The 14321-nt window shown below is 45.9% G+C and overlaps 1 protein-coding gene across 1 annotated transcript in view; it reads left to right on the forward strand.

Annotated features, from left to right (window-relative positions):
* The window catches only part of LOC146869501 (FACT complex subunit SPT16-like), a 384361-nt gene that overhangs the window by 111538 nt on the left and 258502 nt on the right, over positions 1 to 14321 (forward strand). Inside the window, exons 2-4 of the mRNA XM_085601124.1 lie at positions 8505 to 8570; positions 8902 to 8943; positions 9237 to 9352. Coding sequence (XP_085457250.1) covers positions 8505 to 8570; positions 8902 to 8943; positions 9237 to 9352 — 224 coding nt within the window. The remainder of the gene's footprint in view (positions 1 to 8504; positions 8571 to 8901; positions 8944 to 9236; positions 9353 to 14321) is intronic.

The following is a 14321-nucleotide window of genomic DNA, read 5'->3' on the forward strand; positions in this document are numbered from 1 at the left end:
AAACAATTTGGTGTGCATATTAGATGCACTAGTGATTGGATACTGTGGTACCTTATGAGCACCTAGTATATGGTACCTTAGGTACCTAGGGCATTGGTACTTCACAGGCCTACCAGGGGCTGCAGCATGTATTATGCCACCCCTGGGAAGCACTCACAATCTGACACCACAGGCCTGCTACTGCAGCCTGTGTGAGGTAGTGTTAGCACTCCTCACTGAGGTATAGGTTCCTATATTTCACCATACACACACATATAAACCTATCAGTCACCCCTAAGGTAGGCCCTATCAATCCCAAGGGCAGGGTGCATGGTTTACTATGTGAGGGGGTGCTTCTGCCTGAGCAGGACCCCTCTGCAGCTGGCAGAGTCTATTCTCTGCTGCTGTTTGTGGATGCGGTTAAACCATATACTCTTAAGTGCATTATAACCTCGCGGTAAATGCTAACTTTGGAATGACTGCATCAAAACATGTCGTGTTTGGTGTCAAACAACTTGGAATCCTACACCCACACCAGTAACTGGTGTTGGAGTAGGATCCCACCCTTCTAGAGGGGACGACATGTACACCCTGTACTACACGGTAGAAATCATCTAGAGCCCTGGTATCACAAAATGGATGCCACCAGCACAGACACCGGGCTGCCCTCCTGCTGCTGACCGAAACTCGCAGTAGAGGGAGCTCAACAAAGGGTTTCCTGTCACAGGGAGGTGTCACCACCTCCCAGACAGGATTTAGTGTATTGGAGCTGGGTGGGTGCACTCTTAGAGTGCTTTGAAGTCCTGCACTGGGGGAGCAGTAGGCTCCTCTGTGCATATGCCAGCTCAAACCGGTTCAGGGGCTGCCTGCCCCTGTCCTGGCGCGAAACTGGACAAAGGGAAGTGGGTGTAACCACCCACTACCCTGGCCCTCCTAGAGGAGTGGCCATAGAGCTAGTCCCTCCCATCTTATCAGTATAAGATACCACACATTGCCAATGCAATTTAGATTACACCTGGACGACGCTCAACGAAGAAGAATCCTGGCCCTTCAACTTTCTACTATCTTTAGAAGACCGAAGGATCTCCCTTGGAGTCAAGGAGTGACTCCCCTGCTTGGCAGGCACCTAAAGGACTGAACAACGGTTGCAAACTTTACCGCTCCCGCTGGAGCCCGAAGTCCCTGCGTCCCCTGAAGCTGATTTCCTGACCTCTCGTCGGCCATTTTGAGTTCCCAGCGAAGCTGTGGCATCTGGACCCCACGAGTGACGAGGTACAGCAATACCAGGGAACCGTGCACTAATTTCGAGTGCAAGCCCTGAACGACGAACTACAAACTTGTGCTTTGGACCACTTAATGTCCAAGTCCCTAGCAGATCTGGAACCCAAGATCAGCGGCCTACCTCATCCCGAGTGACCGTGGGCTGCTCCTGAAGTTTCCCTGCGAAGGCGTCTTTGCGGTTGCTTGCCCGTTGGCTAGTAGCCCGCCCGAAGACTTTCTGAACTGCTCCAAGGGTTCGCCTAGTTGCTCTGGGCCTGCCCTCACTTACCCTCGCTGGGTAAGTCCATCGGACCTTGCTGGTCTGAACCATCCAAGATCTTCATTCCACACGAGACTTGCAGTTGCCAAGGTTTGTTGGCTCCGATCCGAGTGCCGACACCGCCATCAGCTGCAGACGTCGTGGGACCCGCCAAATCCAGCTGCTGGTCTTCCTCGATCTCTCCTGGACCGCGTGGGCGAAGAGACAAAACACCATCAGCGACGTGAAGAGACTCGACAGTTGTGGTCATCTATCCTGAAGGCCACCGATCACTGGCAAGTGACTCTGAACTCTGTCCCCTCAATTTCTAGGTCGCCTGCAACTCCAATCCATCGTTGGATTTCCACAGACACTTCACCCGACGACACAAGCAGCAAGACTTCAACGATTCCCATTGAAAGCAGCATCGCGACCCGACACCAAAGAACACCTCTGCACCCGGCTTCCCTGGGTGAGGTAACTCTGGCATTACGGTGCCCAAGTGCGCATTGGCTATCGAAGTACTTACCCTGTAAGTTGTTTGCTTGTTGTCCATTCCGAAGTGCCCTAGAACTGTAAAATACAAACCGCGACATTTTGCATTGAAACCTATGAGAAACCCGCATGTGTGTTTAGACACTGCACGCGCCTCCTGTGGGCTGATTACTTACCTGTAAACACTGCAGCAGTGAAGCCCCAGCGATTCCCAAGGCCCTAGGCCTCCTCATATTGCAAGTCGAGTTTGCCATACCACTATTTTAGTATATGGTCTGGTACGCCCCTAGGGCTACAGCCATATTTGTGCTTAATTTATTGAGAACTGTTGATCTTTTGAATGTTTACCTGGCTCTAATCTCATAAAGAGATTAGTAGAGTATATTTAGAAATAAATACATATATATTTGATATATATACCTGTGTGGTGTCTTTTCATTTGGTAATTCAAGAGATTATAAGGTAAAACAAGCTGCTTTACATTCCTCAGAGACTTAGCCTGAAGGCTGCTCTCCACAGCTACCACTAGGATAGCTTTCTTTAAAAGGTTGTCTTTAAACCTATCTACCAAGAGTCGAATTGGACTGGTGCAAGGTGGCCACTATAACTAGTGACCAGCATATGCCAGGCCAACTTCTCACAACCTTCTAGGAGTAAACAACCATATTGCGGATCTGCTCAGTCGCCAATGACACTAGATCCATGAATGGGAACTCCACCCTCAGGTTCTCCTCACGTTCTTTCAATTGTGGGTCTTCCCAGGCATAGATCTGTTCGCCACCTACCTAAACGAAGTAATACCCAAACTTCGCGTCTAGGGATCCACACCCATAGTCCAAAGGCAATGCACTGTGGATGAATTTTTAAAAATATTTTTAACAGAGTTGTATATACATCGGGGATATTTGCTTATGCTTTTCCGCCTCTCCCACTCGTTCCATTAGTGGTTCGGAAGCTCAGACATCAGACCCTGACACTAATCCTGGTTGCTCCCACATGGGCCCGTCATCCCTGGTTCACAACCCTCTTGGAGTTGTCAGTAGTTCCCCATCCAAAACTCCATCTCACTCCCAATCTCCTCATTCAGAACCATGGAGCGATAAGACATTCAGATCCCAGTCAACTCAACCTTGCGATCTGGCACCTGAAATCCTAGAGTTTGGCTACCTTAATCTTCCCCCAGATTGCATGAATATCATCAAAGAGGCTAGACGTCCTACCACAAGGGCATGCTTTGCAGCAAAATGAAAGCAGTTTGTCATTTACCGTAATAACAATCAAGTCAATCTGCTAGACGCTTCAATGCAAAACATAATTTGTTATCTATTGCATCTACAGCGTTCCAATTTAGTGTATACATTCATTCACTTGCATCTTGTTACGATAGCTGCATATCTTCAGAACAGACAACATTTTGTCTCTTTTTAGAGTGCCTGCCATTAAAGCTTTCATGGAAGGACTTAAGAGTCATTCCCTCTAGACTTCCACCTGCCCCAGCGTGGAATCTCAACATCGTTCTTACAAGACTCATGGGTCTGCCTTTTGAGCCATTGCATAGATGTGAACTGCAGTTTCTCACTTGGAAGGTAGCTTTCCTCATAGCTATCACATCTCTAAGAAGTGTGGGTGAGCTTTAGGCACTAATAGTAGAAGAACCATTTTTACAAATACATCAAAACAAAGTGGTTCTTAGGACTAACCCCAAATTTCTACCTAAAGTCATTTCTACCTTTCATATAAACCAATCTGTTGAGTTACCTGTGTTCTTCCCCCAACCAGATTCTGTGGCAGAAAGTGCTCTTCATACCTTTGAATGTAAAAAGAGTTACTTTATTACATTGAAAGAACAAAACCTTTTAGAAGAGTAAGCAACTTTTTGTTGCTTTTGCTCCACCATATAAAGGCAATCAAATATCAAATTCTGGTATTGCAAGGTGGATAGTTAAGTACATTCAAATGTTATGCAAAAGCAAAACGAATGTTAACAGTTCCCCCTAGAGCACATTACACACACAAACTAGGGGCTTCTATGGCATTCTTAGGAAATATATCAATAGATGACATATGCAAAGCTGCAACATGGTCTACACCTCACACATTCACAATACACTATTGTGTAGATGTGTTAGCTAGACAACAAGCTAGAGTGGGCCAGGCAGTTTTACGTACATTATTTCAGACCACTGCAACAGATCCAGGTTAGCCACCGCTTTGAAAAATAACTGCTACATAGTCTATGCATAGCATAGGATCTACAGCTCATATGCCTCGAACGGAAAAGGCTACTTACCCAGTATGCATCTGTGTAGGATGCTGGCTCTGTATATACTATACCAAAGTGAGGTATAGTGTGCACAGTCCAGTGGAACCCCAAAGGTAGGCAGAGGTAAAGTTAGATAGAACCTTACTCTCTATTTGTGGTAGTGTGGTCGAGCAGTAAGGCAGTATCAGAAGACGGTGTTAAGCATGTGTTGTACACACTCAGTCAGCAAATGAATTCACACACTCAAAGACTGAACTTCAGACCAACTGTTTTTGTATAAAAATATTCTTTTAGTTATTTTATATTCTAGAACCAAGCAACCCTGGCACAGGTAAGCAATAAATACTTTATAGTAGTAATGCAATTGAAATACAGTTTGAATGATAATTGTATATGAACTTTGGTTTGATTTACAGTATGGATGCAGAGAAATGCAATACTTAGTAAATGCAGTGCATAGACTTATAGGCTTTTTAGTAAAATAGCAGGTAAGTGACTTTTGAGATTACTAGGCTTAGAGAGTAGTATACCTAGTTACTACTCTGGGACATTTATTGAAAACGGGTAAATAAAATCGTTTTTGTTCGATTATGCTATTTTAAAGAATTTCTTTGTTTTCAAACTCACACTTAGAAACTTTTCACAGAAAAACAGTCAGATATCCTATGGAGGAAAATAGGGTTATCGGTTTTGAGGTAAGTATTTGGTAGTGGGAGTTGAGGTTCTGGGGGTGCACTCTAGTTACACCCTCAGCGGCACTAGGGCGGCCGGGTGCAGAGTCCTGAGGCCCAATGTTATCCAATGGGGGATAGGGGGCCTCCGGTTGGTGGCTGCTGGCAAGCAGCCCAAATTGGCTGTGGGAGCAAAGCTCCTGGACTTTAGCTCAGGGCAAATGGGGAAACAAATTAACACCCGGACCCGACACTAGATGGCGATCTATGCATAACATATGACTCTACAGCTCTATATGCCAAGAACAGATGCATACTGGGTAAGTACATTTTCCTTATTTATAACCGTATATTGTTTTTTTGCTAACTGTGGATCTATAATGGGTCTTTGTTTGGATTCCATTTCTTATGTTTTCTGCGGCCCTTTTCATTCGCACTGGGGATGCGCGGAAATGAGGTCTTCTGATTAGCAGTTATGAATTAATTGGACACGATCCTGAACAACGTTCCTTTGGGATTATCGTTGCCTCATATATGGTTCCCTTTCTTGCTGTGTAAAGACCTTCAACTAAACAATAAAAAGTTGGGAATGGCGGGAACCTTTACTGTTTTGATTGTCCAGAATTTCATCTTCAGACAAACTTATTTGTAGAAATCCTTTTTTTTACATTTCACATTTTTCTTTGCTTGTAGTTCATAACCACCTATTTTGGCGTCAAGCCTACTAGACTGCTCTAGCTGTTGGGTTGCAAATGAACTGGTGTGAGCCTGTTAATCGCTTACAGGGTCTAGGAGACTATCCATCGGTTACCCCATCCTTGCTTTTTATCCGATGGGTTTACTTGTCCATCTTGTTCCATGTTTTGTCCCTCCCCTACTGCATAGCCCCTTTACCATCCTCGAGCCGGTTCCACAGATTGTGCTAACAGCGGACGCATCGCTCTCCGGCTGGGGAGCTCATCTATTACATCACACCATGCAGGGCAGGTGGATGCCTCAACAAAAGTTACTCCACATTAATCACCTGGAGTTACTAGCCATCTTCCTAGCGCTCAAGGCATTCCAGAAACAAATATCAGCCAAAGCTGTCCTAGTCTGCACCGACAACATGACAGCCATGTACTACATACAGAAACAAGGCGGGACACACTCCCTACAGCTCTCTCAACTAGTCAAAGCATATGAAGATAGGTTATTTCTCAGAACATTTTTCTCCTAGCCCAACATGTCCCTGGAGTCCAGAACAACATAGCTGATCTGTTAAGTCGTCGGACGCAACAGATTCACGAGTGGGAACTTCATCCGCAAGTTCTTCAACCATTTTTCCACTTGGGGGGGGGCAACCAGAGATAGATCTCTTTGCCACACACGAAAACGCCAAATGCCCAAGCTTCGCCGCCAGATATCCACACCCATTGTCCAAAGGAAATGCGATATGGATGAATTGGTCAGGCAGATTTTCGTGCGCTTTTCTGCCTCTCCCACTCATTCCACTGGTGGAGCGCAAATTACAGCAACAATCACTGACTCTCATCCTAGTTGTTCCAACATGGGCCAGACAACCATGGTACACCACATTTCTGGAACTATCCGTAGTCCCGCACCAAAAACTACACCTCTCCCCACGCCTCTTAATCGAGAGCCGTGGAGAGATCAGACACCCGGACCCAGCTCAGCTCAACCTTGCGATCTGGCTCCTGAGGTCTTAGAATTTGGTTACCTTAACCTTCCCCCTGACTGTATGAACATTATCAAGGAAGCTAGATGCCCCACCACTAGAGCCTGCTATGCAGCCAAGTGGAAACGATTTGTGATATATATTCACAATAACACCATCAATCCTCTAGATGTGTCTATTCAACACATCATAGGTTACCTACTGCATCTCCAAAGGTGTAACTTAGCATACACATCTATTAGGTTACACCTCGCTGCCATAGCAGCCTACTTACAAAATAGACACTTGTCGCTATTCAGGGTACCTGCCATCAAAGCATTTATGGAAGGCCTCAAACGAATAATTCCTCCCAGGGTACCACCCTCACCTGTGTGGAATTTAAACATGGTTCTCACAAGACTAATGGGCCCTCCTTTTGAACCTCTGCACAAATGCGAGCTACAATTGCTAACATGGGAAGTCGCTCTCCTAGTGGCCATTACTTCCCTTAGAAGAGTCAGTGAGCTACAGGCACTAACTATTCAAGAACCTTTTTTACAACTTCATCATAGCAAAGTGGTTCTCAGAACCAGTCCAAACTCTTCCCTAATGTTATTTCTCCCTTCCACCTCAACCAGTCTGTGGAGTTGCCAGTATTCTTCTCGGAACCACAAACAGATGTAAAAAGAGCACTGCTTTATTACATTGAAAGAACCAAACCTTTTCGCAAGACCAAACACCTTTTCTTGTCCTTCTCACCACCACACAAAGGTAACCCCATATCAAAATCTGGGATAGCAAGGTGGATTGTCAAATGCATACAGATTTGCTATCACAAAGCAAAATGTACATTATCAGTTCCCCCAAAAGCCCACTCTACCCGAAAGATAGGGGCTTCAATGGCATTTTTAGGAAACCTTCCCTTAGATGACATCTGCAAAGCAGCTACACCGCACACATTCACAAAGCACTATTGTGTAGATGTGCAAACAAAACAAGCCAATGTGGGCCAGGCTGTACTCAAAACATTATTTCAGACTACTGCAACAGATACTGGTGGTCGCCACTCGGAAGGGGTACTGCTATACGATCTATGCATAGTGTGTGATCTGCAGCTCATATGCCTCAAACGGAAAATGCTACTTACCAGTATGCATCTGTTCTTGGCATGTAGAGCTGAAGATCCACACACGCCCACCCACCTCCCCGGCTACCCGGCTTTGTTCCAGTACTATCTTATTTAGATACAGCATACATGGGCATCTTATCTGTTAATCACAAAAATCCATCACTTCCCTGCTGGCGAAAAAGATGGAACAGATGCCCTTGTGCACTATCATCCAAAGGAGGAGTCCCCTATCTCGTGACTTCCAAATACTTTTCCAAGACAAAAACAAGTGCAAACATCTGGGCCCAACACAAGATGGTGATCTATGCACAGTGTGTAGATCTGCAGCTCTACATGCCAAGAACAGATGCATACTGGTAAGTAGTATTTTCCTTTTCTTTTTAGTTGGGCACTCCACCAGAGTGCATGCTGCTTTTCAGCTCTTTAGCTTTTTCCCACTGCCCTGTGCGCACTCTGTGTTGTATTCTCTTGTGTGCTTCTCCCACGTGCTCCTTGTTGCTGTCTCCCTCCCTTGCTTTGTTTTTATTTAGCCCAGCCTGCTGTCGTGAGCCCTGAGCACGCTTACAATGTAACGTTACCGCCAACAGTGGCTTTATCCATGTGCCTTTTGATTGTCGATAAAAAGAAAAGAAAATTGAAACCGCATCAGAAAAAGCATTGGCAAAGGCAGTAGGTTCCGAAAGAGCGTACCTTTGGATTTGCCAATACTTGTTTATTGAGGTGACAGCTCTAAATTGTTTTGCATTTAGATGCTACTGTTAATTTACTATGCCATTTGTTTGTTTTTTTAGGAAGGACCAGCCACAGTTCTCACCACTGTCAAGAAAAAAGTGAAAAACGTTGGCATCTTTTTAAAGGTGAGAAGACTGGGGTGTACAAAATACATAGAAGCCTTCTGAAAAATCAATGGGAACCTTTCCTAGGTGAGGAAGGGATCCAGCAATCACCCAAGCCATGATGTTTGTTATGATTAGATGGCTCAACATTGGTGGTCTCACTGATGATGCGAAGCCCAGTAGTGAAATCACTTGCTCCCAGTTGGATATTTGTAACGAAAAGACGTTGACAAGACTAGCCCTGTTACACTACTGTCCTTTCTTTGTGTTTGGGACAATGGTGCCGGTACCTGGTTGACCAATGTTGTTTGCTATTGCACAAATGACCTTTTGACATTGTTTCTCAACTTAGGATGAGGAAGAGGACAAAAATGAGGCTGCAGAGAGGACAAGGGTAAAGCTACCTTTTCTACACATTTGTTCTGAATATATTTTCTGTGCTAAAGATGCATGTTTATGGCCCTGTGCTGTCTTATGGACAGTTCCCATTCTCATCTTTGCGTAATTAATTGTTGTGATGTAGTGTGATCTAGCTCCACAAAGTAACAAAGCACTGTTCAGGTTATTCTCCCGCACCCCCTTATTCCTCTTTCATATGTTATTTCTCATTCCCTACCCCAAAAATATCTGCCGTGATTGCCATGCCCGGTTTGTGATCCGGTCTTGATTCTCCTTCCCCATCAATAGAAAGAAATGACAGCTGAGGAGAAGAGAAGAGCTCATCAAAAGGAGCTTGCTAAGCAGTTGAATGAAGAGGCTAAACGCAGGCTCACTGCACAGAAGGGGGAGCAGCAGACACAGAAGTGAGTACGTGTTGCAGCTGGGCTGATATTGTATTGTATTGTAAATAAATTTATAGGGCGCACAGCTACCCACCATGGTGTCTCCCGGCGCCAAAGGTGGAGAGGCCAACTGAGATAAGTGTCTACTGCGAGAAGAGCCAAGTTTTCAGGCCCCTACGGAACTGTGTAAAAATTAGTTGAAATTTTAGAGATACTGGAAGGGAATTCCAAAGCTTAGGGGCCAGGTGAGAAAAGGAGCGGCCCCCCATTCTCACCAATTTGAATCTGGGGATCACATAATTACCCTGGGAGGCTAATCTAAGAGCGCGGGAAGGGGCGTAAGGATGGACCAGTGAACGTAAGTACAGAGGTGCCGAGCCATGTTTGATTTTAAACATGAAGCAAAGAGCCTTAAATTTAATGCGGCTCTCTATACGCAGCCAATGTAAGTCCCGCAGACAAGGGGAGATGGAAGATCTCTTCGGGACCTTGCAGAGGAGCCGGGCGGCAGAATTCTGCACCAACTGGAGCTTCTTGCGTACCGCCTGGCTACAACCCAGATAGAGTACATTGCCATAGTCGAGGCGAGAGGTTACAAGAGCCTGGAACACGGTACGTCTTGTTAGAACGGGAAGTAGCCAAAGGATTTTTCGAAGCCACCTTAAGATGGTAAAGCAGGTGGCTGAAATGCTGACAACTTGTTGGCGCATAGTTAAAGAATCGCCAGCAAGAAGCCCAGGTTGCGTACATGCGTAACCGGTTGGGGTAACGGACCCATTACCAAGGGCTAGTGATTAGGGCCCCAAAGATGTTTGTCCTTGCCCAGTATAACTATTTTGGTTTTGTCATCGTTAAGTTTTAATAGGTTAGCCTGCATCCATTCAGCCACGCGACCAAGTCCCTCCTGAAGTGTTGAAGAGGAGCACTCCTTGTTTGAGGATAGGGAAAAAATTATCTGCGTATCATCTGCGTAAGAGTAGAGAGATAGTCCCGCCTCCTCCACTATCGAGGCCAGGGGTCGTACGTAGATGTTAAAAAGCATAGGGCTTAGCGTAGACCCCTGGGGAACCCCGTAAGCAGATGTACGGATAGAGGAGGAGCAGCTTGATGAACAGACCTGAAATGAGCGCTGACACAAAAACGAGGCTAGCCAGGACAGAGCCGACCCAGCCACCCCAGCATTTTTTAATGCGGTGAGAAGAATAGAATGGGCCACCGTGTCAAAGGCGGCGCTCAAGTCAAGCAGTATCAACGCCATGGTTTCGCCTTGATCCAGATGACTACGTAGAGTCTCAGTGACCCCCAGTAGGGCAGTGTCTGTGGAAAAGTTCGTGCGGAAGCCTGACTGAGAGGAGTGCAGATAACCTGTTGCCTCTACATGGGCAGTTAGATTAATATTAACATGTTTCTCCAAGATTTTTGAAAACATCGGTAGCAAGGAGATAGGCCGAAAGTTAGCAAAAATTTTGGGGTCCGCCCCAGGTTTTTTCAAAAGAGGGATCACCATGGCCCTCTTCCAGTCAACGGGAACAGTGGACTCCCGAAGAGAGGCATTAAGCAATTCTTGAATCACAAGAAGGGGAGCTGGTGCGAGCTGGCCAAGAATGGTAGGAGGCATGGGATCTAAAGGGGAGCCAGATTTCACCTTAGAAAGACAAAGGCGTAGAGACTCTTGGTCCAATAAAGGCCATTCAGAGATCACTTCCTTGGGAGAAGGGCTCTCACCATAAATAATGTGAGAAAACTCACTTCTGGGCAGTGGTGTACTAGCTGCCAAGGAATTATGAATGATTTCGACTTTGGTAGTAAAAAAGTCAGCGATCTCATTACATTGGGATTCCACAAGTGTTGGAGGGGCTGGAGATGTATCAGCCCCTGCCAGCTTTTTTATCATAGAGAAAAGAGCCTTGGGGCGATTACTGGCCTTAGAAATGGATTCAGAGACGAAAGTCCCTTTCGTTTTCCTACAGGCTAGATGATAATGTTTTAGAGCTAACCTATAAGTTAATTTACTCTCTGCTGAGTAGGTTTTCCTCCAACACCTTTCCAGGTGTTTGCACTTGGCCTTCATTGCATAGAGGAAGATGGTGCTCAATTGTGGATGACAGCCACTGAGACACCTCCAAGTTCAGAGAGGATATAGGACCATAGATGTCAGGGCATGTAGATGTCAGCTCAGCGTTGAACTTATCCAAGTTCTATTTAGACCACGCTCTAAATTTAGCAGCATTAAGAGGGAAAACTGGTGGAACGACGCTAACTGAAGTAAAACTGAATTGAACAGCAAAGTGGTCGGACCAGATAAGGGGGAGGGGTGGAATACTACAATCCAGCGAGATATTAGATAAAACTGGATCAAGTAGGTGTCCTGCCTGATGGGTGGGTCCCTGATTACGTAAAACTAGATTAATTGCCTCACAGTCGGCAAGGAACGCTTTGCTCAATTTGTTATTAGTGTCTTCTAAATGAAGATTGAAATCACCCAAGATAACAAAGTTTGCCGCCTTCAAAACATAAGGAGCTATCTGCTCTGAGAATGAAGAGAGCCACTGGGTGGATTTATCTGGGGGACGATAAAGGAGAATACCCAAAATGGTAATGTGAGGTGAAAGTGACAATTTAAACAGCCCAGCTTCACAGTCTGAAAATGGCAGGGCTTCTAACCGGCATGTGTAGGTATCTTTAAATATAATTGCGATCCCACCACCTCTCCTAGAACTACGGTCTCTTCTCAGTATAACATAGCCCGGTGGAAGAGCACTGGCCACATCCGCACAGGAACTGGCGTGAAGCCAGGTTTCTGTGAGAAATAGTGCATCCGGGAGAGCGGTGCTTAGGAGATCAAATATATGTTCCTTGTTTTTTGGGAGGGACCTACAGTTAATACTCCAGAAATTAAAAGTGGTGTTTACTGACCCCAATGAAGCTTTTGTTATAGAGGGTACAGATTGTGTTTTGTCTCTGTTATGGTTAAATGTAAAGTCACAGCCTGTGCAGTTGGCCAAAGGTCTAACTGACAAGTCAGACGCCATGCAAACGCATTCCTTACCCCGTAGGTGATACAGTTCCCCAGCAGAGTATTTGCGGCATAGACTGCAGTCCCACTCGTCAGGGACATTATTTCTGGGCGCTGGGCGCTCTAGGGCGCGGACGGGCGCAGACGGGCTTGCCTCGGGCGCGCCTCCGGCGCACCATCGGCGCACCAGCTGCGCACGCGCGCGGCGCGCTTGCATCCGGTTGAATAAGTAGCAGCCGGTGGAGCAGGGGGCGTGGCCCAATGCGGAAGAGACCCGCCTACCACACTCGCGGATTAGGAGCGAGTGATTGGGGGCGTCTTAGCAACACAACACAGGTAAAAGCCAATGTCTCCCACGTAGGTCCCCACAACCCTACACAACAAGCGCTCTATTCAGCAAGTTAAAAAATAAGGAACAAGGTTCCTGTGGTAAAAAGTTTTTATGTGCGAGTATGTGGGCAAAATGGTTGGCTCAGCGGCAGCGGAGAAAAGATCACAGAGGACCGCTGCACGCTAGCACCCGCCTGAATAAGTAGCAGCTGGTGGAGCAGGGGGCGTGGTCCAATGCGGAAGAGACCCACCTACCACACTCGCGGATTAGGAGCGAGTGATTGGGGGCGTCTTAGCAACACAACACAGGTAAAAGCCAATGTCTCCCACGTAGGTCCCCACAACCCTACACAACAAGCGCTCTATTCAGCAAGTTAAAAAATAAGGAACAAGGTTCCTGTGGTAAAAAGTTTTTATGTGCGAGTATGTGGGCAAAATGGTTGGCTCAGCGGCAGCGGAGAAAAGATCACAGAGGACCGCTGCACGCTAGCACCCGCCTGAATAAGTAGCAGCCGGTGGAGCAGGGGGCGTGGCCCAATGCGGAAGAGACCCACCTACCACACTCGCGGATTAGGAGCGAGTGATTGGGGGCATCTTAGCAACACAACACAGGTAAAAGCCAATGTCTCCCACGTAGGTCCCCACAACCCTACACAACAAGCGCTCTATTCAGCAAGTTAAAAAATAAGGAACAAGGTTCCTGTGGTAAAAAGTTTTTATGTGCGAGTATGTGGGCAAAATGGTTGGCTCAGCGGCAGCGGAGAAAAGATCACAGAGGACCGCTGCACGCTAGCACCGCCTGAATAAGTAGCAGCCGGTGGAGCAGGGGGCGTGGCCCAATGCGGAAGAGACCCACCTACCACACTCGCGGATTAGGAGCGAGTGATTGGGGGCGTCTTAGCAACACAACACAGGTAAAAGCCAATGTCTCCCACGTAGGTCCCCACAACCCTACACAACAAGCGCTCTATTCAGCAAGTTAAAAAATAAGGAACAAGGTTCCTGTGGTAAAAAGTTTTTATGTGCGAGTATGTGGGCAAAATGGTTGGCTCAGCGGCAGCGGAGAAAAGATCACAGAGGATAGTTTAGTGCTTGGGCGCTGGTGAGCTGTAAACAACCAAATGGCTTGGAGGAGAAGTTGCCTATCCTTTTGCGATCATGGTGGTGTTGTATAGTAGTCAATAGTAGAGTTTTAGGATAGGTTATTAAGAATGGGAGACAAGGTTATTAACTGAATTATAGCTTGGGGTTGGTCTTACCTGCTATATGTTCGCATGGGTGGTTGTTTTTGTGCAGGATCTTTTATGTTTGTTCTCTGACCCCTGAACTACCATTTACTAGTGTTCCAGCTGGTATATGTAATAAATTACTTGGTATTGATTCTGCACCTTGACAATTTTTACAATAGAAAAATACTACTTTTAATATCTGAGAACTGAACATTTTTTAGAAACCTGTTTAATTAAAGACTTTAGTTCTTTTTAAAATAGTCTTACAAGACAGTTGTGGAAAAAATAAAATTGTAAAAACTACCCAGAATGATCCTTCTAAAGTCTGACCGAGGAATAATAATTTTTTTTTAAACAAATCCATCCTTTCTATCATAATCACTTCAGATGTAAATTGGACAGTAGGTATGTATAA

Source organism: Triturus cristatus, chromosome 1_1, assembly GCF_964204655.1.
Source record: "Triturus cristatus chromosome 1_1, aTriCri1.1, whole genome shotgun sequence".
NCBI lineage: Eukaryota > Metazoa > Chordata > Amphibia > Caudata > Salamandridae > Triturus > Triturus cristatus.